We start from the raw sequence: 25,206 nt of genomic DNA on the forward strand, positions 1-25,206 counted from the left end.
GTTGGCTCCCAGCAGCAGTTTCACAGGACCCACGCTGCACAGGGAGCTGATTGCTTCTAGGCAGCAGAAATCCAGCCCCAGCCCTGTGTTGATTTTTGTGCCTCGCTGTTGAGGCAGAAACGCCGAGCTGCTGCTGTGCATTGAACGCCGTGTCAGATAAATACCCCTCTGACATTGCCCAGAGCGTGCTGCAGGGTGTTTGGGTTGCTGGTTTTGCAGCCTCTAACGAATACCCATCTGTTCACCTTCCTTCCCAAGGGGGCAGCAGGAAAGCCTCAATTGTTCAGAGCTGCCAGATCTGGTTTCAATATCCAGACCATTAACCCATCAAAAATCACCTGAATGGCCCATTCAGACAGTGATATCAATCCATTCCTAATGAGCCCATCACCACTGTATCTATGCACCAAAGCTTTGCTTCTTGTATCATTCAGAGGTGCCGCTGCCTTGACTGTCACAGGCACCGAGGGCCCTGCCTGCCATGCAGTCCTGGCAGTTCTGCTGTGCAATGAGACCACGCAGGAATTGAGGAGGCCAGGCGGGAATCCAGCTCTTGAAGGGCTCTCCTCCACATGCTGCCATGCAGCAGGGGTGTGGGGACAGGGCATGTGCCAGCTGAGCAAGGGGCTCCACAACACCAGCACATGGTCCCCCAACCTTTCCTCCCAAATAGTTGGAGACCAGTTGCCATTGTGGGCTCCAGCTATCTGGGAGTCCCATCCCTAAGGCTGCAGCTTGGAGAAAGGATTCCTTCTCCCCTCTCTTTTCTTCCAGCTCATGCTGTGCAGTAGGACCAGGATCTGGGCCGCGGTGATTTCTGTGCCAGAAAACGAAGAAGTTCCACTGCATTATTGTTTCTTAGTTTGCAGTTTTGCAGAGGCGGCCTTTGACGTAGGCTAAATAAGCAGCCAACCAGGGCGCCCTGGGGAAGGAAATACTGGAAGAAAGCACTGGTACCACATCCCTCGCCAACACACTGGCCTTCAGCCCTCTCTGCTCCAGCTGCCCAGTTTCTGGTCACTTGCCCTGTCCCAGGTTTGGCCCAGCCACCTGCTGCAGCTGTGTGTTGGATATTTCCCATAATCCTTTACTGCCCTTAGAAATGTTGCCACAGCCAGCACAAAGGATTCTGGGGGCTGCTGCTATCAACTGAACAGAAATGGAGACAGCTGAGGACAGGGCAGAGTGTGGGTTGCAGAGTAGGCTGGATGGGAAGGAAACAAAGACCGGATGATGCAGAGGGGTGCCAGATACTGGCGTCATAGGGCACTAATGCACAGACTTGAGGACACATTTTGATCATGTTTACATGGTTGTAAATCAGAAGTAACTCCAGTATTCCCCGTTTACACCTATGGGACTGATATCAGGATCCAGCCTGCAGACCTTATCTGGACGATATATTTTAATGCAGAGAAGTCCTAATGTCCCAATAATACCCAGTCGCACCACAGACCCCTCTGCTTCATTGGGCTAGCCTGCTTTTCTTCAGTGTGTCTACAGCAGAGGTTTTATTAATGCAAAACAAGCATCCTCTGGAAGGTTAAGTCCAGAAATTAATAATGAATTAAAATGTGCCGCGGACATGGCTAATGAACTCTTTGTCTATGTAGCTCACACGAAAGGAGGTCATGACTCATCCGTTCTCATCCTGAACTGCAATCGGCTTAACTGTTAACTTTCAGCACTCAGGTCTTGTCTTGAGATGGGGATCCAGGCTGCGACTTCAGTTGTCTCTGCCAGAATTTTCCTGCCCTGGGTCCCAGCCAGGTGGGCTGTCCTCTTAGTATGAGTGAGTTCCTGCCACCGAGAATCAGCGTCACTGACACCCAACCCTTCCAGGGCTCTCTGCGCAGGGAAGGAAGGGGCTCATTCCATAGCACTAAAAAGGCCAATAACCTTGCGCAGCTGTGAAAAGGATTAGGATGACTGAGGAAAGTAATTTTGGAGAGGACTAGCAGGGCTTAACGTCAGTCTTAAGCTGCTGCCGGGATGCTGAGCCTTTAACTAACCTGGCTTGGAGCCATGGCCATCTCTGCATCTATTGTTCTTTTCCCTTATCTGCCAAGACAAGGGTTAGCCCATCTTATCTGATACAGCAGATTTTTAAAGAGGCCCACCCAATAGCAGGAGTGCTGGAAGTAGAGCGTCCTCTCTCTCCACCCCTCTACTTCCCTCCTCTCCACCCCTCTACTTCCCCTCCTCCCTGCCTTGCCCCTCTTGCCCCACTACAGCAAGGGGCCAGGAAGGACCTTTTCGTTTTGTCAAGGGTGTTGTGTCAGAAGAATGCAGAGCGTGCAACCTTGGAGCAAGCGAGGGAGGCATGCCTCACTGGACGACATCATGTATTGTATCAGTCGGCTGCTTCCACTCTGCGGAAATAATGAGCAAACACTTTGCATGTACTCAGATTAGTGGAGCTCCCCGAGGATGACGGGTGAATGGTAGTAGCGCTAGTGACTGTGGCCTGCTGCCACGCAGATCAGGAGGCGCTTGATGCCCTGCCGGATCAAGACCAGGTGTGTCTATATCAGATCATTTATTTAGCACGCCTTTTATTTTCTTTGCCCAGTGAAACACCAAAGCTGACCTCCCCCTCTACTCCCCACCTTAGGGTGTAGAGCGGTGGCATGTCACCACATCTCAAACTTGCTTCCACCCTGGCAGGTAGCATGGCCGCTGAGGCTGACGTCTGGCTTCTCTGCTCGGCAGCATAATTGCTCTCGTATCAAATATCTCTGTGGTAGCAGAGCGGCAAGTGCCAGGCAGTGCCAGGGGCAGAACTCAGGGCCGCAATCTATGCCATTGTGGGGAGCCTGCTTCACCTGGCCTCCATCAATGGCTGTAGCTGCACAGACAGTGCTGTCATCACGCACGTGCTTTGTCAAGTTGTCACTGAATCGTAGGAAAACAGAAAAGCCTTTCTCCTCTTTCACCGCCAACCGGCTGGCTGCATATGACTCTGAGGACTGCTGCGTGTGCCCCTGTGCAGGGAGGGGGATGGAAAAGGACCAAGGGAGATTCCATTTAGTTGAGGCAGACATGGGAGGAGGGGCTGTCAGCATTCAAACCATGGTATCCGAGCATCAGACAATAATTAATGGATTTTATCCTCACAGCACCCCTCTGAAGTAGGAAAATATCACCCCCCATTTTATAGAGGGGGAGCAGGGAGATGAAGCGACTTGGCCAAGATCAGGCATAAGAAGTTCTGAGTCGGGAATTGAAGTCAGGTCCCTGGAGACCCATCCCACTTCCTTATCAACTAGGCCATCCGTCCTGTCCGGTAATTCAGGCCCTGTCCATATGTGGGGAACAAACTGTTTTAGCTGCAGCCACGTCTGAACATGGCTGTTGCTATTTCATTATTTCTGTTGTGGTATGACCTAAAAACCACAGGCAAAGACCAGGACCCCACTGTGCTAGTCGCTGTACAGACAAGTAATCCCTACTCTAGGTGCCAGGATGTAACGGGTGAAGAAAACTGATAAACTGTTGTAGGATGAGGTTACAATTAGATAAACAAACCAGCAGATGTCTTAGGCTGTCACTTGCCTCACCAATGCCAGTGAGCTATGGGCTTCATGGCAAAGGTAAGTGTTTCGGAAGATAAGATAACAGCTCAATGAATGCAGCAATAACTGGACTCTGTTTAGTGTGGGCTGCGGGAGGGTATGGGAGAGGTTCTTGTGGATAAGGCATAGGGCTAGGCACTAGGACACCAAGGTTCTCCCAGCTCAGCCACATATTTCCTATACAACCATGATCAAATCACTCAATCTCTCCAGGCTAGATTCATCCCTGGTGTAACTCTGTTGACTCGAACATTTAGCTGACGTGAAGTGTGTTAACCAAGCCTGCCAGTTGCTGTACTGTATCTGGATCCCCCAAAACAGTAGGGTTTGCAGTGTAGACAGGGCCACAATCCGTATCAACAGTGGTCAGGGAAACTGTGCTAGTAGCCACTGGTCATAACCATGTTTTAATGCTTCTGTCACTAACACAACTTTGCTCCTCCAGGCCTTGTCTACAGTAATCTTTTTCACCCACATTTCCCACCATTGCTACCATTGGCATTGCTCCACCAGTGCTATCAACAGTAGGAGCTCTAGTCTAGGTAAGACCACAGTGACATGGTGGTAAACACTAGTAGCTTCCAGTGCCTTGTCTACACTAGAGCTCCTGCCACTACTAGCACTGCTATGGTAGGAAATTTTAGGAGGAAAGGACTAATCTTAGACATTGCCAAGGAGAATAAGGCATACAATGCAAAAGGGTCTCCTCACATTGCTTTGGGAGTGCTATGTACACCTCCTGTGGTGAACCTCAGTGGTAAATTTGGGTTTGATACTCCTGTGAAGGATAGTTGGCAAGCATGTCTTTGTTTCCACTCTTTTCTCCCAAGACCCTAAACCCGATGACACAATCTCACCCATAAACAATGAGAGGACCTAACAAGCAACTGTGTCACCACAGCTGATGTATTTCTTATTTGATCCCTTACATCCGATCTCCTGATGCTACATTTTTTATTAATGTCATAAGCCTAGATAATGTGACAGTGGCAGAAATGTGCTTTTAAAGGTTACTCAATAAAAAAGTTCTGGAAACTATGATTATCAGAGCAGGATAAGAAAGCTGGGCATGGTGAGTCTGAAGTAAGGACAACCAATTGAAGGCATGTTATCTGTCTACAAATCAAAGAAGGGAAGGTGTAAAGAGGACAGGGACCAACTATTTTCATTAGTCCACAAGGAGAAAATCTTATGTAAAAGAGCTGCTGCAATTAGAAGACTTTGCTTAAATACTGGGGTGGAGCAATCCTATAGGGAGGCTATGGAATTGATTTTCTGGTTTGACTTCACACCTACAGAATGGGATAGTTTGGCAGCAGTGATAGATACATCATCCCTACAGTGCAGCTGGATATAGTCAGAGACCCAGCAAGAGATCCTATCCACCCTCTGTAAATGTCCATTGAGAGTTCCTAAGCTCTGCTAGCCCCAGCGTAGTAATCATGAGCAGAGGTTGGTAGCAGAGTAGTGCCCACTGAAAACTGGACGTGAGTCATCTGACTTCAGGTTTTGCTACTGACACTCAACCAGAGTCACTCAAAGGTTAGCAAAAGGGGCCCACTTTTATGTGAACAGAGAACCTTAGTCTTCAAACGTGCCATTGCAGCACTGCATTTGTTTATTGTGTCTCCTTCTCATATACTTAACTTGTCATCTCTTTGGGAGACTTTTTTGTTGTGCGTGTGTACGTTGCTTAGTACAATGGGGCTCTGATCCCTGCTTGAGGCCTCTAGTCACTACTGCAACAGAAATAATAATTAATTTGTTTTTCTTTAAATGACTACTTGATTTTGACTTCCAGTGCTACAGAGGCATGGTCTGGTGAGTGCTGACCACCCTCAACTCCCACTGACTCTCAGTCACTTCACGAGGTCAGCAGAAGTTGAGGGTGCTCAGAATCTTTTGGGAAGTGAATTATCTCATAGAACCAGGCCCTTTGAAGAAGGATTTTCATTACTGGTTCCAGATGTGAGGGTTTTGTGTCATGGCCACCATTTTGGTTGACACACTGAAGATTGAACCAGGAGCTTCCAGAGCTAAAAGCATGAACTGCTACAGCTAAGAGCCAATGCTCCCTAGGTATCCCTAGAATGGACTCCTATTCAGGCACAGAGGAAGACCCATGACACACACTCACCAAGTGGTGACACTTGCATTCTGTTCCAGCCCCTCTTGACAGGCCCCTTAGCGAGACCCTATGTGAGGGCGTAAGAGATTTCACTGCTCGTGCTAGGGAGCATCAAGGGAGTATATCAAATCTAACCTCACGGATCACTTTCTTTCCTTCCTTCCAGCCAAAGCTTTTGGCCAAGGAGCTGCTCGACCTGGTGGCATCTCATTTCAACCTGAAGGAGAAGGAATACTTTGGAATTGCCTTCACAGATGAAACGTAAGTGCCACGATGGAAATACCGGGAAGCAACTCTTAGATCATGAGAAAATTAAATGTCATTTCCCCACATGCTACACAAGGGGTAGCAGGAAGGTCTATTTACCACTTAAGCCCTTAGCATAAGGCCTACAGGGCTAGGGACTTATATGAGACTTAAGAGGTGCATAAGCCTCATACTGCACCGGGCAAGGGGGAGAATATCATTTATTGTGAATCAATCATTGTCTGCGACTCATGGAGACATTTACGATCCCGTCCTAGTCAAATGTTAAATGAGCTCTTGCCATTCGGCATTGGCAAACGGTCAGCTTAAGCAGTCTTGGATTTAAAATCCAGTTGCTTCTTCACAATCGTTATCAGTACAACTGAACTATATAATTAACGCGTTAACAGGATTATGCAGTCAGGCAGGTTTAACAATAATGATAAATGATTTGAGGGACAGAGAAACAAACCTTTGAAATCACACTGTCCCAGTCATTTTAGGGCCCACATCAGCGTTTCTTAAAGAAAAGGGGAGTGGGTGGAGGGGGAAACGAAGGGGTTGCAAACTTTAATATTAAATAGAGATGTTTTCATGAGTGTTTAAAATAAAGCATTACAGTGAAAACAGGTCTCTGGAGAATTGAACTCCCCAAGCTATGATGAAACCCAAATACAACAGGCTTGTCAATGTGCCAGAGAATCAGAAAACAAAGTTGAGGATCACAGTGTTGTCCTCTCGGTGCTTTTTGTGAAGCCCAAGCTCCAGGAGTAATGTGGTGATATCAGAACCACAGCTTTCATTTTAAAAAAGGACATTTCTGGCCCTTACAGTTTTAGAGGAAAGCTTGAAAACATGAGCTCTAGCAGCTCAAAAGCAAGAAGGCCAATAAATATTCATCAATGGGTAGACAACTAGTGTGCTGTGGCCACTCTTTAGCATGCTGACTGGTACTGTCTTAGCCCTGGTCCACACTGTGGGGGGGGAATCGATCTAAGTTACGCAATTTCAGTGACATGAATAACGTAGCTGAAGTCGACGTACTTAGATCGACTTACCGTGGTGTCTTCACTGCGGTGAGTCAACTGCTGCCGATCCCCCGTCGATTCTGGAGTACAGGAGTTGACCAGAGAGGGCTAGGGGGTCTATTTATCATATCTAGACTTGACGCGATAAATCGATCCCCACTGGATCGATCGCTGCCCACTGATCCAGCAGGTAGTGTAGACATACCCTTAGTGTGCTCCCTCTCCGTTTGGTAGCCACCTGTTGGTTCTTATCTTATACTTAGATTGTAAGGTCCTCAGGGCAGGGTCTATCTTTTTGTTCTATGTTTGCACAGGACCTAGCACTGTGAGGCTCTGGTCTATGATTGGGCCCCTTAAGTTTTACCACCATACAAATAATAAATAATAAAAAGGACCCCCAGATGAATTATTTTTAAAAAGTTATTATTTGTAAGCCAGTCTCATGGCTTTTGAACATTTGGGCTTGGGGATGCTGCTATCTCTAGTAAATGCAACTAGCCAACCCAGTTTCACTTTCCTGGATGAATGGCAAGCAGAACAGGTGGTGCATGAAATGAGGTAGGGGTCCTATGGAAAGATAATGCACATGCAGCAGGGGGCTATATAAGGGGGTGTATAGTACACTATAGATCTGCCATTGTTATCCTGTCCCCATGCCCAAGTGGTTTATGGAGCCTCCGTGGAGTACAGGTCTATAGTCTGCAAAGGAGCCATGATCCAGCAAAGCCCTAATTCACATGTGTAACTTCAAGCATGTGAGTAGCAATGGGATAATCATGCTCAAAGTTATACACATGCTGGACTGGGGCCTGAATAAGGATCACCTGTCTGTGGGCCCAGAATCCTGCCCTGCTGAGGCATTTATTTCACAGGTGGTGGAGATCTTCTCAGACTTCGGCAAGCTGACAGAGTTTGTGCTTAAAAGAAGAGAAGCAGGAGACAGTGTTCGTTTACTATTCACTCAGTGTTGTTTTGAGGGGCACTCAATCCCTTTACCGGAGCTGGTGAGCTATTCTGTGTGCATTGCCCCAGGGGGAAATAGAGTCAGAGAGGACCAGCTGCTGCCAGTATTCTCAGGATAAACGTAGTGGCACTATTTAAAAAGGGAAAACAGACGGCAAGACGGATAGAGATTGACAATGTTTAACCAGCCTCATAGGCACCGAGTGGGGACAGGGGGTCACTGTCTACACTCACTGTGATGCGGGGGTGGGATTTCCCTGGGAGCATGGGCAGATATTAAAGAGGAGGTGGTGTGTCAACTAGATATACAGGCAGACATGTCAGACTCACCTGGGAAAACTAAGCTTAAAAAAAGTCCAGTGGGAGCAAAGATCTAGGTTACAGAAGGGGAAAGTGCAAGAGACTGACAAAGGTTGTCAATCAAAGTGCTCAGAGCGTTAGGGAGCATCTGAGATGGAAACAATGCTGTCCGGGTGATCACTGATGTGCTTTGTCTAGACTGGAATTTCAAGGTGTGATGCTAGATCCCGGTTGCTAGCTCGATGATACTAACACCTTCTAAAAAGCTAGTCAAGATAAAGCAGGGGTTCTCAAACTGGAGGTTGGGACCCCTCAGGGGATCGCAAGGTTATTACATGGGGGGGTCACGTGCTGTCAGCCTCCACCCAAACCCTGCTTTACCTCCAACATTTATAATGGTGTTAAATATATTAAAAAGTGTTTTTAATTTATAGGGGGGTTGCACTCAGAGGCTTGCTGTGTGAAGGGGGTCCCCAGTACAAAAGTTTGAGAACCACTGAGATAAAGCAAGATGTACTGTAACAGGTGCTATGCTGAGTTAAAGCCTGGGGGCTACCCGAGATCAAGCGAGCTAACACAATTTAGCGACATACCCTTAAATCCTGGCTTAGCCAAAGCCTAGTCTGCAGACCGTCACTGCTCCTCAGTGAGTGCTAACCATTTCAACAAGGCTTCTTGCCTACTGGGGAAATTAGCACTTTTCTTTTTAACTAGTGTATACGTAGTTTTCCACCTCAATATTAACAGACTTTTGCCAATCGGTCACACAGCCAGTGAAATGGAATAATGATTTTCTTTGGCCAAACACACCCAAAAAGGTAGTTGTGTCATTAAGGCACTGGGCTGTGACTTGGGAGATCTGGGTTTCATTCCTTGCTCTGCCACAGGCTTCCTGTATGTGACTGTGGGCAAGTCACTTAATCTCCCTGTGCTTCAGTTTCTCCAGCTGTAAAATGGGGATTGTTTTTCTAAATTCCCTCCCCCACCCTCTATTGGTTTAAATTGTAATTTCTTAGGGGAAGATACTGTCTCTCACTACACATTTGTGCAACATCTAGCACAGTGGGTCCCTGGTATTGGTCGGGGCTCCTGGGCAGCTACTGTAATAAAAACAGGAATCATTTAATTCTGAATATTTCTGCTACACCGATTCCAGGAGCTGTCCCTAGTTGTCCTCCCTGACATATAATTTCTCTGACTCCAGTCCTTGCATGGAGTTTATGCTTACACTGGCTGAGGCAGAATAGGTTCTAGTTCATAAATATGCTCTGAGGTTGGCTTAGCTGCAGTTTTTGAAAGGGAAAAAAGCAACGAAGTATTACAGTAATTCTTTAATTTAAGTGTATAAAGCTCTACGAGAGTAAGTTATTTAGAAAGGATTTGGCCTGGGAATATCATGACAACTTGAGAAGAAAATCAATAGGAACAATCTTTGCGCTGGAGACTTAATAGTTTCTTCTCATAATATAGGGACATTACCGCATTCAGCATGACTGAAATTAGATTGTCGGACTATTATGGGGAAAAGACATACGCCTCATATTTTAATGATCATAGAAATGCTTTACACTCAGCATTAGTCATTAGCTAAATATCAGCAAGGTCAAAACAATGGCATCTTTATGGCAGGTGAGACACCTGAGGCCAAATGCCAACCCTGACGATAAAGCCAGTGGAGTTAAGGATTTGGCTGATTGGCTAGGACGGATGGTCTTGTGCTGAAGGCACTGGATATGGGGGGAAATGGCTTTTTTTTTTTAACTCCTGAGATTGTGATTCTCCACTAACCCTCCTTCCTTTGACATCAACATTTCCAAAATTCATTAAAGTAAAATCATCTTTGCAATGACCAAAATTCAGCTTCTCTCGAGGAACGTTTGAGTCTTAGAGCTGGGTGCAGGTCTGCCAAGCTGCCTGTTCTGCATCAGGGGTTGTTCAGCCCCTGCAAAACCCCAGATTATTCCCCACTGCATGCTGGTCCCCATTTCCTGTTGCAGGCCCTGATCCCAAGCCCACTGAAGTCATCGGGTTTTGAAGCAGGCCCCTAACCTCTTACCGGAGTGGGTCCAGCTGAGCAAGGAGAGCCTCCTCAGCCACATTCCACAGGATAAAAATGTGTAATGGAACCCTCAAGTATCAGGGCATAAACTAATCACTGGTTGCCTGGATCAGTGGTCCTCAACCTGCGCCCAGTTAGTACACAGCTGAGGCCCAGCTGTGTGCTTAAAAAAAAAATCTGGGTCCTCTCTGCCCGACCCCATGCACAGCAAGGTCCAGGGTCTGGATCCCAACTGCCCAATCCCACATTTGGCAGGGTCTGGGGTCCCAGATGGCAGGATCTGGGGTCCTGGCTGCCTGGCCCTGCTCTGTGGAGGGGCCATTGGGCAGGGGGGGCTTCCAGGGCCCCGCTCTGTGGGGGCTGCCATTGGGCAGGGTAGGGTGACCAGACAGCAAATGTGAAAAATTGAGACAAGGGGTGGTGGGGTAATAGGAGCCTATGTAAGAAAAAGACCCAAAAATCGGGACTGTCCCTGTAAAATCAGGACATCTGGTCACCCTAGGCGCTGGGCATAGGGGATTGTGGGGGTTTTAGCAGGAGGTACTGTGGTTCTCAACCAGCAGCCCACATAACACATTGTGGGCTACATATATGGCCCACAGTGATAAATAGGTTGAGAACAACTGGCCTGGATGAAGAAGAAATTTCCTCTGAAGTATCTGGTATCGACCACTGTCAGGGCTAGGATTACTATTTGTATTTCAGTAGTGCTAGAGGCTGTGCCAGGCACTGTACAAAGACAGTGCAAATTGTCCCTGCCTCAAAGAGCTTGAAATCTAATTAGACAAGACAGATCAAAGATGGGAGAGGAAACACAGAGAGATAAAGCGACTTGATGAAGGTCACACAGTGAATCAGCAGCCAAGCCTGGAAGAGGACCTAAGTCTCTTGATGCCTAGTTCAGCGGCCCAGCCAATGAACCATGCAGCCTCTCTGAAATGGCCTACTAGTCTGAGCCATTATGGCAGTTTCTATGTTACGCACTGTACTGTTGTGCTGACTCTGCACCGTGAATCCCGAGCAGTTTCCTGGACTCTCCATGCCCCTCCCGTGAGTTTTCCATCAAAGACAAGGCTATAGCCCTAACTCTGGGAAATCATGGGCTTAATTTTAATAGGGTTCTGCTGTAGTAGTTGACTGCAATTGTAATAATAATAATCTGTAGGATTTCTATAGTGCAGTCAGGACTTAATCCTGCCCTGCTGGAATGAATGGAAGTTTGACTTGGAAGGTAGGTGGGTCAGGGGTCAGGCTAGTGATCCACAGATCTCAAAGTGCTTTTTGCACACTAATAAATGTAGATCCACTTGCTATAAAACTGGACACTAGCCAGTACACCTTTATAACTGAATCCACCTTGAGGCAAAGTGTTCATTGACATGCTGCTTTCCATGGAAAACCCTGGTGGGAGAAAATGGAAACTACTCCATGCAATTGGAAATGCCCAGCCCACATGCCAAAATCTGTGCTCAGTCCGTAAAATAAATGTGCTCTATTTCTGTTTGCTAAATGCAATTACATATTGACACAGCAATTTAACTTAAGCATCTCTATTTGTTGTTGGATCAACAATTTAACTCCAGTGCCTCCATAGACAACAACAAAAAATGATCTAGGTTTCACTGAAGGGACGAACTAAGTAATAATATACAAGCCCCTCTGTGGTGGGGGAGAGCCTGTCCAGTTTCGACTATTACTGGTGATTCCACTGATGTAAATTCTTAAGTGCAAAAACCAATGCAGATAATAAAGACAAAAGCTGTCGTCTGCCTCTTAATAAATTGTATTGTCTCCATGCTGGAGCATATCAAGGGGTTCTTTGTGCAAGCTGCTTAGTGGGTACCTAAAAAACATCAAGACTACTAGATATCTAGGCCAGATTCTGCTGCCCTTGTGTCGAATAGCATATTTCTCCATGAGTACGACAATGAGACGGCTTGCGCGGTAAAGGGCTGTGCGGCATAATATCAGAATCTGGCCCCTAGGTAGCAAGTAGCAGATTCTGACAGCTGCTATGAGGCAGTCCTTGCGAAACATTTTTAAGTGGTAACTGTGGATATCATTTCCCCTGTGAAAGGAGCAACAGAGTTTTCTTTGCACTCAGGTACAATGGAGATGAGCATTTTAAAAATTGCTGGATACACTAGCTTTGTGGCTGGTTCTCCTGCCTTCGGGGGAACTTTGCCTCTTCTTCTTGCCACCTCTTTGCTACTCATGCAATATCGGCAGCAATACACAGGCAATATTAAATATGTATATTCTTTTGCACTGATTAACCCAGTTCCTTAAGTTAAAATGCAGACAGAGTTATTCTTTCCAAAAGAAGCAATCACCTAAAGTGAATGGCTGTTCTCTGCCCTCAGGACTTTCCACTGTGGTTGGGGATCATTGCGCATGTAAGACAAACTTGGATCTTCCCCTTGAATAAACCCATAGGACTTGCACAGCAAATCCTTCATCAACACATTGACTTCAATGGGAGATTGGCTCCTGGTGTGTAATGCCAACCCTGCAACCAACTTAGTAACACAGAGGCAACAGGAGAGGCTGTGGACAGAGTGGTAGCCTTGGGGTTGCTTTTCCTTGCTCTTGAATCATAGACTATCAGGGTTGGAAGGGACCTCAGGAGGTCATCTAGTCCAACCCCCTGCTCAAAGCAGGACCAATCCCCAGACAGATTTTTGTCCCATATCCCAAGTGATCCCTTCAAGGATTGAACTCATAACCCTAGGTTTAGCAGGTCAGTGCTCAAACCATGACGGTGTTTTGTACATGGGCCCTGGTTTGTTGAACGCTTGCTTGTTAACAGTTGTCTAAGTAGTAATAGATACGCTTGTCTAATTTCAACCTTCTCATATAATGTGGCTTCTGAAGTCCAGTGTAAGTTTTAGCATCACTGGGTTCATGTTCCACTTAAGGGATACTGTAGATAAAAGGAACAGAGAATGGGGGTGGGGGAAATATGCATAAAAAAAATAAATATAGTCCAAGGTGTTCAGAAGTGACTCATGATTTTGGGTGCCCCAGGCTTTGCATGCCTAACTTGAGACACCTTAAAGGGACCTGATTTTTCAGAAGGTTCTGACTCCCGCCCTCTGAAAATCAGGCCTCTTTAAGGGCTCTTGAGCTGGGCCCACAAAATTACTTGTCACTTCTGATCTCGGCCATAGTGTTTACACTGTGTATAAGGCACTCATGCTAGTCAGGGGCTGGGTAGGTGTTTCAATTCCTAACACCCCGCACAAGCTTCCATTCGCTGGGGAGGGGAAACATTATTTAAAAATTGAACAAACTTTGAAAAAACGCACAGGCTGAAATCACAGGCAGAGAAAACTTTGGGAACTTGAACTGGGTTTGCAGGTCTGAGAGGGAAAGTTCAGAAAGATGTACCTCACAGAATTCAGAGACTGTCCGTAGTTGAGACAGGCAGAGAGAACAATGGTAGAACTCTAGAGAAATTGGCACAAAAAGACTGTATTGCTTTAATTCCTCATGGATCGTAACTACCCATTTCTGGACTTTAAAGAGGTGAAATCATTGACCCAAATGACCTCCATGGCTCCTCTTTCATTGCTATAGTCTACAGCAGTGATTTTCTATATTTCATGCCGAGGAAGGTTAATGCAGTGGACTTCACTAGGAGTTAATTGCCTAACCTTCTTAGGTGCTTTGTAAATCCAACTGGGTGCTGATCTGTATCTTTGGGTGCCTGAATACTTTTATAAATCTGGCTCTCTGTGTCTGCCACTCCGATCTGTAAAATGCACATAGTATTGTGAAGAATAGTTAGTACTGAGAGCCACTGTGGTTCAGTGGCCTGAGCAGTTGCCTGAGATTCAGGAGACCTGGGCTCTATTCCTAGTTCTGTTGATGACTTGGTGTGTGATCTTGGACAAGCCACTGCATCTCTCTTTCTTCTTGTCTCTTTAGACTGTAAGTTCTTCAGGGCAGGGACACTTTCTCACCACAAGTGAAATCCTAGCCCCACTGAAATCAATGGCAAAATTCCTACAGTTGAAATCATTAACTTCATTGGGGCCAGCATTTCATCTTGTGTTTGTGCAGTGCCTAGCTCGGTGAGGCCTTGCTCTCATTTGGGTGGCACTGTCCTATAAATAATGATTTTTCTATAACACTATACGTGTACATGGCACTTCACAATGTGTAGAAGAACATGACAAAGAACAGTACTCCAGCCCAGGAAAGCTCATTACATAAAGGCACAAATGGATAAATTACAGGAGAAAACAATAGAGGCAGGTACCACCCGGACAGAAGCAAGCAGCATGTGGTAATTGGAGCTTGGGTGCTCCATGGAACAGCTGTGTTTTTCAGGAGCTCTTTGGAGGAAAAAGAAGAGCTTGGCAGGCATGATTGAAAGGCTATTCCAAGCGAACAGGGTGGCAAATAAAATGTCTGAGACTTTGTAAGGCTGGGTTTAGCCATGAGTGAAATACTGCTGGCATTGTGCAAACTCCTAGCAATAAGGATTTTTAATGGAAATCCTGACAGGCTTTTAATTATGGCGCCACACCAGGGGCACTGTAATAAAAGGTGAAGTTCTTATCTTTTGGGTCACTTGTGGTCTTGTTCCGTGCTGCCAGCTTTCACCCTGACAGATTAACTTTATGTGTTAAATATTTAGACTGAAATGTTGCCAAGATGATATCACCTCTTTTCTCTGAACATTTCATGTGGGTTCCTCAAATATTGTACAATATAGCCTAAGGCAAATAGCAGCATGCATTACAGTTTGTGTGTGGGTGTGTGGGTGTGGGTGTGTGGGTGTGTGTGTTTTAACACCTCAGCCCTTATTACAGTGAGCAATAAGCAGTCTCTTGTTGCTAATGTAACTAACTCAGTACCTTTTTTCTTCTCTTGTCAGGGGACATTTAAACTGGCTTCAGCTGGACCGTAGAGTGCTAGAACATGACTTCCCCAAAAAGTCAGGACCAGTTGTTTTGTACTTCTGTGTCAGGTAAGTGTTTGATTGTCAGCTGGCCCCATGACACACAATTAAAATGACGCATTTCCTAGAGGTCAACAAAGTGGGCCTTTCTGTTCTTGTTTTGCTTTTCATAAGGCTCCACAAAGATGTATGTAAAAATAACAGTAATAGTTTACTGAGGCACTTTTTGATCTGGATGTCATTCTTCTTTTGTTCATACCAGTGTCAATTAGGAGTAATCCCCTTGTAGTCAGTGGAGTTACGCAGAGGGAAATCCATTGTGAGGGGAAATCAGGCCGTATATCTTTTGTATGTTAAGGGCAAGTCAGTCTACACTACAAAATTAAGTCAACCTAAGTTACGCCACCATACAGCCCCCGCAGTAATTGAATCGGTTTTATACATCCAAGCTACACTCCTTGTGTCAGAGGTGCGCGTCCTCACCAGGAGCACTTGCACCAATTTACCTGCCAGTGTGGGGCAACTTAACCCCTAAGTTGTCTTTTCAATGCACTCACTGCCATTCATGAAACTTTGATTACAGGGAAAGAGGAGAGAAGGCAGACTTTGTTCTATATCTTCGATATCTGAAGTTGCAGATTCAATGTTAGAACTGTGCTAGGTCCAATTAAGGCTATGACTGCCAATGGTTCAAGAGAAGTTCTGGTGGCTTTTATGTTTGTAGGTTATTTCACGTGTGGCAGCTTTGGCTGCTTAGAACTAGAGATGGGCTGGGATCCATAAATCCCAGCTATGTGCAGAGCCACCTCTGTTGAGAACTAAATCAGCCAGTTGGGCTGTTTCTATAAAGGTGCTGACGATGAATGCACAAATGAATTCCTGTAGAAAATCTAAGATATATAGTGATAGTTGGTAATAATGGTCCAATACTACAACTTTCAAGAGTATTACTGTAGACCCAAATTCAGAAGTTCTTACTTGGCAAAAATCCCACTGAAGAAATTGGGAATTTTGCCTCAGCAAACACTGAATAAGGACTTCAGGATTTTGGACCCAGAGTGTATTAGGCCCATTGCTACAAATAAATAATAATAAACACGTGGACCTACTGTAGTATTAATTTTGTTGTAAGGGTTAGTTCAAAAAACAACTAGATAAATTCATGGAGGATAGGTCCATCAATGGCTATTAGCCAAGATGGGCAGGGATGGTGTCCCTAGCCTCTGTTTGCCAGAGGCTGCGATTGGGTGGCAGGAGATGGATCACTTGGTGGTTGCCTGTTCTCTTCATTCCCTTTGGGGCACCTGGCATTGGCCACTGTCAGAAGACAGGATACTGGGTTAGATGGACCTTTGGTCTGACCCACTATAGCCATTCTTATGTTAAAAACAACAAATGTTACCCTATAGATCTTGTGAAAACCCTCATCTGATGTCGAAGGGCAGCGTATTGTAACCAAGAGACCATTTCACTATAGGTGAGGAAAGAAACATCCTTAGAGTTGTGGATCAGTACAGTAAGTCAGCATTAAATGAAGGACCTCAGGTATTTCTGTGACCACTGGTGAAAAGTCAGTGTTCAGAGGCCAGAGATGTACACTGAGCAGTGGGCTCCACTATCCCCTGTGGTAATAATGAGTACATTGAGCTATAACATGAAATGTAGTGGGATACCAGCAGACTCAAGAGACAGCAATGGGTTTTACTTACCTTCATTTTACTATCTAGTTGCAGCTCATCTGTGCATCAGAGGTCTGTTGCAAGGTGTAAAGGCTCTCTAGCAGGCAAAGGGTTATTGCATTCCTGCCTATCCCATGGCTGATCCCAGCTGAAAGAAAGGGGTGGCTGCTGCAAAGGAGGCAATAGACAGAAAGGTTTGTCCTCTCCACTGCCAGCTGGTGGAAGCTGGAAAGGCCCCAAGCATTGATTATCCAGTACTTTTGAGTTGGTTTGTTCTGGTTTTGAGCCCTGAAGAAAGGAGTTGGAAGAGTCTTGTAGCTGGGGACTTTAATTTTCCTTCCCTGTCTAATGAATGTACGTTGGTTTACCTGGCCCTCCGCTGCTAGTAGCTAAAGGAGATCCTTCCTTAATCAAGTGGTTAGGGTCTGTGTTCTATCCCCTCTGTCACTCCCAAGTCCCAGTTGGTCATGGGATGCCATACAGAGACAACCATGAAGTTTCCCCTAGGTGTCTGCAGCTTTGTTACTCCTTAATGTATATGGCACATTACCTACTGTGGTGTTAGTGACACCATCATTGTAGAAGCTTGAATGCGCTTGCAAATATGTCTCTTGTATTATCGCTGCTGTATACTTACAATGGACAGAGCCTGGCTTAACACGGGGACCCTAATCCAGGATATCACCGTGACTAATTCAGTGCACCAGATCTTCATTACAGAGAATTCTGTTTACCAGTTGTCATAACATAATTCACAGATTTGGACCTTAGCATCCAAAATATGGGTGTTAGCATGAAAACCTCCAAGCTTAGTTACCAGCTTGGACCTGGTAAAGCTGCCATCACCCAAAAAATTAGAGTGTTTTGGGGCACTCTGGTCCCCCCAAAAACCTTCCCTGGGGACCCCAAGACCCAAATTCCTTGAGTCTCACAACAAAGGGGAATAAACCATTTCCCTTCCCTTCTCCCTTCCAGGTGTTCCCTCCCTGGGTTCCTGGAGAGATACACAGAAGCAAGCTCTGTGAATCTAAACAGAGGGATGCCACCTTCCCTGTTTCCAGTCCTGGAAACACAAGTACTTCCCTCTTCACCCAGAGGGAATGCAAAGTCAGGCTAGTAAATCTAACACACACAGATTTCCTCCTGACTTCTTCCTCCCACCAATTCCCTGGTGAACTGCAACTCAATTCCCTGGAGTCCCCCACTAAAGAAAAACTCCAACAGGTCTTAAAAAGAAAGCTTTATATAAAAAGAAAGAAAAACTACATAAAAATGGTCTCTCTGTATTAAGGTGACAAATACAGGGTCAATTGCTTAAAAGAAATATGAATAAACAGCCTTATCCACAAAGCATACAATTCAAAACATTCCAGCAACTACACACATGTAAATACAAAAGAAAACAATATAAACCTTACTGCCTTACTATATTTGTATTTACAACTTGGAAACAGAAGATTAGAAAGCAAGAGACAGAAATCCTCTCATAGCCGAAAGAGAGAGACAGGCACAAGACTAAGGACTCAGACACAAACTTCCCTCCACCCAGATTTGAAAAAGTCTTTTTTTCCTGATTGGTCCTCTGGTCAGGTGTTTCAGGTTACTCCTTTCCAGGTGAAAGAGACATTAACCCTTAGCTATCTGTTTATGACACCAGTATTTAAGGAGCATGTGTTTAGTCCTCTAATATTTTTAATGTGTCATTTGCCCAGGATGTGAAACCAGTAAAGACCTGGATAAAGAGCGGTGAAATAGTAATTTGAGGGAAGGGGAAACTAAGGTAGAACTCCTGTATTTCATGTGAAAATCCTCATTTTTGTTATCTTTAAAATGCCTGCAGCAGTTCTGATGGGTCAAGTGCCAATCTGAGACACTTCACTGTCTAAATTGCTCCAAATTTAGATTTAAAAAAGAAGTTTTGGATGGAGAGGAAAAGAGACCCTGCAGAGTGAGAGTGTAAAAAACAGTAACGTCTTTGTCACGGAGAATTTCTCTACCTTTTAATTAATCTAAACTCTCTGGAATAATGCTACAGCCCCCCACCCTCACTATGCAGCACAGTATTTCTCCTAAGACCTGCCTTGTGTTCTTGCACTTTCCCATTACGTTACAAGAATCTGCTCTGATGTGCCTCCCTATGGAAATCAGTGGGTTAGAAATGGTGTATTTGTTCCCAAGGGCCCAATTTTGTCCTCATACCCACTTAGGCGACTCCCACTGAAGTCAGGGTCTCTCTCTTTCTTAGGTTTTTATATAGTACTTCTCAGTAAGGTTTCGAATGGGCGGTGCACTGAGAGCGGGGGACTGGTTGGTCAGATGCGAACTGCCCCACGCTATCATTGTGCAATATTATGTTATGCTGCTGTGTGTTAATATGCATGTATAGACCATCATAAGCCCACATGCTGTTTTACAAACAGGTAAAACATTTTCCCAGTCCCAAAGAGTCTTACAATGCAAATAAGGCAGAAAAAAATGAGATGAAGGACAAAGATCCAGGATAGGGAGTGTATGGAGAGGATTGATAAGGAGAAAGAGGCAGGAGGGATTGGTTGCAGAGGTAGATTTTAGGGAAGTATTTGAGAGCCAGAGGTTGGCAGATGAGGACAGACAAACTGTACCACACACAGAGAGCAGCATGTCAGAAGCCGTGAAGCTAAGTTTAGGAAAAAGAGACAGCAACATCAGATAGGTGAGGGCATTAAGAGGCAAGACACAGTGAGTGAATGGAGGATTCAAAGAGTATAGGGGGTGATGTGATCTATGCAGAGGGAAAGGAAGATGTAGCAGCACTGTGGTCTCGCTTGGAGATGCAGGAGGAAGAATTGAGAGATGGGGTCCCTGGAGATAAGTAGGTCACCGTATTCTGGGTGAGAGAGGACCCAGATAAGTGGACCATTAGAAAGTGATTTGCAATCCCCAGCCGGAAACAATGATCTGGATGTCATGGGAGGTTAATAATTCCTAGTCAGGGAATATGTGAGCAGGGAATAGATACTGCGTGAATGGTTTATCGTTTGGAGATTCATTTCAGTTTTATTAATTGACATGAAGAAACAGTCAGTAGAACTCATTCCTTTCTCCAGTGCAATGTCCCTTTGGTGAGGATACCCATCCCAGGGGTACCTCTGCTCGTTACGCTGGAGCCATTAATCATTCTCTGCAGAAGTAGCTATGCTAAATCAGAATCTTCATCCTGTGGCATGTGCTGCTGCTGCGGGAGGACCTGGGGTGCTGCAAAGGAATCAGTAACACTCCAGCCCCATCGAAGCCAATAGCTCATATCTATGGCAAAGCTGTGGTCCCCCAAAGGAATGTCCATTTCAGATGAAGCCTGCAATGGAGGTTGATTGTTACCAGCTGGGTTAACTCAGCATGGGAAGGAAGGTAAGAAACCCTAGACATAGCAAGGGAGGGTTGCACTCCTGGGTAACTAGGGCTACTGTAGAACAAAATGGCTTTGAGTGTACGGTAAAATGCCTCAATGAAATCCATAGCACAAGGTTCAGATGTGTTGCTATCTGTAATTTAGCTTTCCCTTGTACTCTGTCCACACTGGAGATTTGCCCTGAGTCCAGCCATTGGTGGCTCAGTGTAGCTGCCCCAGGGTGACCCCTAGTGTACACAGGACAGACCACTATAAGATGCCGCATATGCTGGTTTCAAGCACAGGTTAGCTTCACCAGTACTGATAGTGGCTTTGCCAGTCAACAGTGAGGGCTTGCATGGCTGTCTGGCCGTGAATGTCTGGCATCAGGGTAAATATCCAGAGCTGACAAGGCCTTAGGCTGCTTTAGTTTTTCAATCTTTGCCAAGTCCAGTGTTAAAAACAATATTCCACCCTTAGAAAAGGGCTGATATCAAAAAAATCAACACCATCGGGGCATGGCTGTCACTGCAGAAGGGTGAGAATGAACTGCTAATGAATGCAATGTCCGTAGGGCTAGATAGACCTTTCCTCTTGTTGCCGAAATGCCCCATCGCTCCCAGTGCCGGCTAGAGGATAAATATGGGACATTGTTCCCTTGGGGTCTGAGTCCTCAACCTTGCTTGAGTCACTTACGCAGCGATCACAACGCATCATTGTTATGTGTGTCATTCACGTCTGCTGGCTTTCTCTTGTCTTTGAGAAATTAGATTGGGGGTGGTGCTGACAGCAGCCTGCTGTGTTGTGAATATAGAGAAGTGAATATAACCACACTAAATTAACCAGAGCAATTTATTCATCTCACATGTAACGGGTTCCATTTGTCCATCTAAGGTGTTTGCCACGGGAAAGAATTGAATGTAACATTCAGAGATTTTCCCTTTTTTGGGTGAGGGGAGGGGGATTAGCGATGATAGCCACCAAATACATTTCTGGACCAGGCTGTAAAGCTGGAGAAAGGGAGGTAGGAAACTGATGTTTAGGTGAGCGTGGACGGTTTATAGTGCAATGCCTCATTCCATTGCATTGCCAGATGTTCCTTCTCCCCTCAGGGCCTGTCTCTCTCTCTTATGTCCACAGAGGTCAGAAAGAAGCAGCATTCACAGAGATTGGGACCAAAGGGCTAATATGAGATATTGGTTAAAATGGGGCAATCAAAATAAGTCAGTTTCACAATCCAGGGAGCAGTGCTTTCCCATTGTATTTTAATGGAAAAGCACAGATACGCTTCACCTGCCGTTGTACCTATTGCAGTAGAACCCAGAGGCCCCTTTGTGCTAGGCTCTGGCCATACACAAAGGAAGAGCCAGTCCCTGCCCCAGATTGCTTAGTCTAAATAGACAGGACAAAGGGAATGTTTGACACCAGCTGGCAAGGTCCCTAAGGAACTAGCCAGCAGACTAGGCACAGGAGGCATTCCCCCTCCCTGTGTTGGGAGCTGTGGGGTGACCCTCTCTCTGCCCCAACATACCCCAACATCCTATCTGCACCTGGAGCTGTGGGCGGGAAGGTGTTGGAGCCAGTTTAATCAGCTCTGTGCCTATGGGGAATCCACAGCACCAGACCTGTAGCCAGTTTCTGCTCAGGTCGGTGGGGCATGGCGGGGAGGAATAGACTTTACCCCCATGTCTCGTTATGTCTGTACACTACCATGCACAGCTATGATGCTATAATATAAATAACACTAACAATAAAACTTTGTTAATCCTGTATTCATGACCAGGTCCAACCTAGCTGCCAACCCAGGTTCCCCATGATTGGACCTGCCTCTTCCACAAGGCTGGCTAAACTGTGCCATAATCCAGATTTTCCACAGCTGCAAGTAACCAGGGTTCTTTGTATAGTGTGCACCAGGCCTGTCTGGCGCTCACACGAGTGAATACACAGCTTGTCTAACCACAGTGTATAAATACAGTAACTCAGACTTTGTTTGCATCTTGCTGAAAGCAAAAAGACCCTGCAATTTATCACTGCCTTCCCAGGATGGCCCCACGTTTTAGTCTCCATGGGGAAGGTGTAATAAATGGCCTGTGGGAAAGCTCCACTCCTCTGAGTCTGTTTTAAGGCTTGAGAAACTTCCGTCCAGAAGATTTACTTGTGTGAGGACTGACCTTTGGTTGAGCAAAGGAACTAACGGAGACTCTGCTGCTTAACACACATTTCTGTGTTCTGGGCATAGCCATCCATTAAACACATATCTTAAAAGCAGTTTCACTCTAGAGTCCCATAATGTAATTTCTGCTCTTTTGCTAAACTGGGAATACATTTGTATAAGTGAGCTGTGTTTAGAAAAAGGGATAAGTAGTTTTCACTTTTTCCTTTACAATGAGTCTTTCAGCAAAAAAAAAAGTAATGTAAAACCCCAATCCTATAAGCCACCTTTTGAAGTTTCAAGTGTTGGCAAGATTGTGTGGCGTTTATGAAGCTTTTAGTTAATGTAGTGAGAGGCACTAAACAAAAACAATAGATGGGCAAGCTGTCAGTATGAGATTTGTACCTATTTTATCTAAATTAATACTTAAGCTAACGCATTTATACAGAGACTCACACAGTTACCACCTCCACTGCCCTACCCCGTGTGCAGTTATATCTGTACAAAGTGGGTATGCAATGGTACCACCCATAAAAGCAAGTGGATAGATCTTATTTGAGAGTATTTCATTCAAGGCATGTTACACGAGGTGAAAGGCACTGGAAACACTGATCCCATGATCAGGAATAGAAACCAGACATTCTGAGCTCTAAACCAGACCAGCTTCAAAGGGTGAAATCCTGACCGCATTGAGATAAATGGCAAAGCTGATGCTGGCTTCAGTGGGACCAGGATTTCACCTGAGAGATCTCTGGTCAGTGTGCCAATCTGTCAAATGAATACATGAATTATATCAAAGGGATGTTCTGAAGTTTAAGTGATTAAACTTCTAAAATGCTTTGAGATCTTCAGATGAAAAGTGCTCCAGAGGTGCAAAACAGTGGTGTTATGAAATGCAGGGCACCCTCTCAGGTACCTCTGTGGTTGGGAAGTCACTGTTGGTGGAAGAACTAACACGACCTGACTTGGAAGTCAAACAATGAGCCATGGAGTTTAAGACACAGCATGGAAAATTCCCATTCAGACCCTCCTTTTCCACTTAGATTTTGTTGTAAATTGGCCACTGGAGAGAAGATGGGGATGGTGATCATTTGCCCTAGCCCTGCCTTCTAGTCCTCAGTACCTGCTCAGCCAATTGCTCCCTCCACCCACAGGCACAGACACGTTGGGACTCCCCAGCACCAGAGTCAGGGGCAGAGTCAGGGCTCCAGGATGCCTTTCAGGGACAATCTCCTCTGGCCAGAACACACCTCGCTACTTTGTGCTGCTTAGTCATTTTTCATCAGGTGATTCTGGCAGGTCTACGCTCAGCACAGCTGGGGGACTCACTAGAGTCAGCGCCTAGGCACAGGCTGCTTGATGTCACACCTAACTATTGTAGTGGAATGAGCACCTGCCTGAAACACCTCCTAATTCCTCCCTTCTCGCTGGCCATGGAACTGTAGCTTTTACAATGGTACATTTATCCAGAACCTCTCATCATCTCTATCAGCGCAGCCCTGCTCCTTTAAGGGGGGTTCCCGCAACTGGGAGGAGGCTCCATTGGGAAATATGCAGCCTGAGGCTATATCTAACCCACTCCTCTCACCAGTGGGTGCTGGAAGGAACCATGCACGTGCCTCCGTACAGGTACTTGGCCCACTTGTTCCTTCCTCCCAGACCATCCCCTCCCATTGTGGTTTCTGGGTCCAAAGAACCCCTTCCCCTGGCCTGTGGAAAGCTATGGGGCGAGTGCTGTCCCTGAGGTGGCTGACCACCCCACCCTTCCCACACACACACTTCCACAGGGTGAGGGGAAGATGTAGATATGGCTCACTGAAGCCAATGGGGGGTGTTCCATTGGCTTCAGTGGCTTTTGGATCAGGACTATGTAGATCCCCCTCAACATGCAGTTCCAAAGGGTGTCTGGCCGTAAGTAATCAGATCTCATGCTGCCCCAGTGAAGTAGGCCCCTGCCAGTCAGTTCCCTATTAATCTTCCCATTTTACAGATGGTTAAACTGTGGCACAGAGAGATTAAGAGAGATTCCCAAGCCACCCCGCACATCAATAACAAAACTGAGACCCAAGGCTCCCACTTCCCAGCACAGTCTGCCCCAGCCTCTAGATGAATTTTTGTCAGTGCTCCAAAAATGGTGTAAATATGGAAAATGTGCAGTAGCTTGGTAGCACGTGATACAGGAAGAGGATAGGGAGGGGGGAAAACACGTTAGCTCTGGTCAAATAATAGCCCCAGCTTTCTAGGCTCAAATTTCTCTTAATAGGATTGCATTCACCTTCAGAGTAGAACTGAATGTTGCAGCCACCATGTGAGGAAATGAAAGCAAACAAGGCTCCTCTTCCCAAGCCCCATCTCCCCCGTACCAAATTGCCCATCATTAGCTTTGATCCCTGGTATCTGGGATGGAATGAGAACAGCACCGTGTGAGGGGGTGGAACTCCACTTTCCCAGCCTTCAAAGGAGGGAGGCGTTCAGTGTTAAAATTGTTGTGAGGGTTCTGCCGGAGAGGGGAGATGGAGAGGGCTCTCGCTGCTTTAGATTTTCATATTTGTTTCTGTCTGATTACTTAGCAGATCTGCAGCAGGGTCATTTTTCCCTCCCAAGGAACACCGCATACTTTAAATGTCAACGCTTAAAGTGTGCATCCATGAACATTAACACATGGGGTTTGAACATAAAAGCAGCCCAGCAGCCCAAGATAATCATTTACCACAAGATGCTAGGTGTAACAGCATCTCCATCTGATGTGCACATACATATAATTTATTTTTGCAGAGAGCAAATCGTCCCATTCTCTATA

At 45.8% G+C, this 25,206-nt stretch overlaps 1 protein-coding gene across 6 annotated transcripts in view; it reads left to right on the forward strand.

The window, feature by feature from the left end:
• Positions 1 to 25,206, forward strand: part of FRMD4A (FERM domain containing 4A) — a 410,751-nt gene that overhangs the window by 262,125 nt on the left and 123,420 nt on the right. For all 6 annotated transcript variants that reach the window (XM_030565719.1, XM_030565643.1, XM_030565594.1 and 3 more), the window contains exons 3-4: positions 5,870 to 5,964; positions 15,185 to 15,277. In XM_030565719.1, coding sequence (XP_030421579.1) covers positions 5,870 to 5,964; positions 15,185 to 15,277 — 188 coding nt within the window. The remainder of the gene's footprint in view (positions 1 to 5,869; positions 5,965 to 15,184; positions 15,278 to 25,206) is intronic.

The sequence above is a fragment of the Gopherus evgoodei genome, chromosome 1 (assembly GCF_007399415.2).
Source record: "Gopherus evgoodei ecotype Sinaloan lineage chromosome 1, rGopEvg1_v1.p, whole genome shotgun sequence".
NCBI classification, from domain to species: Eukaryota; Metazoa; Chordata; order Testudines; family Testudinidae; genus Gopherus; species Gopherus evgoodei.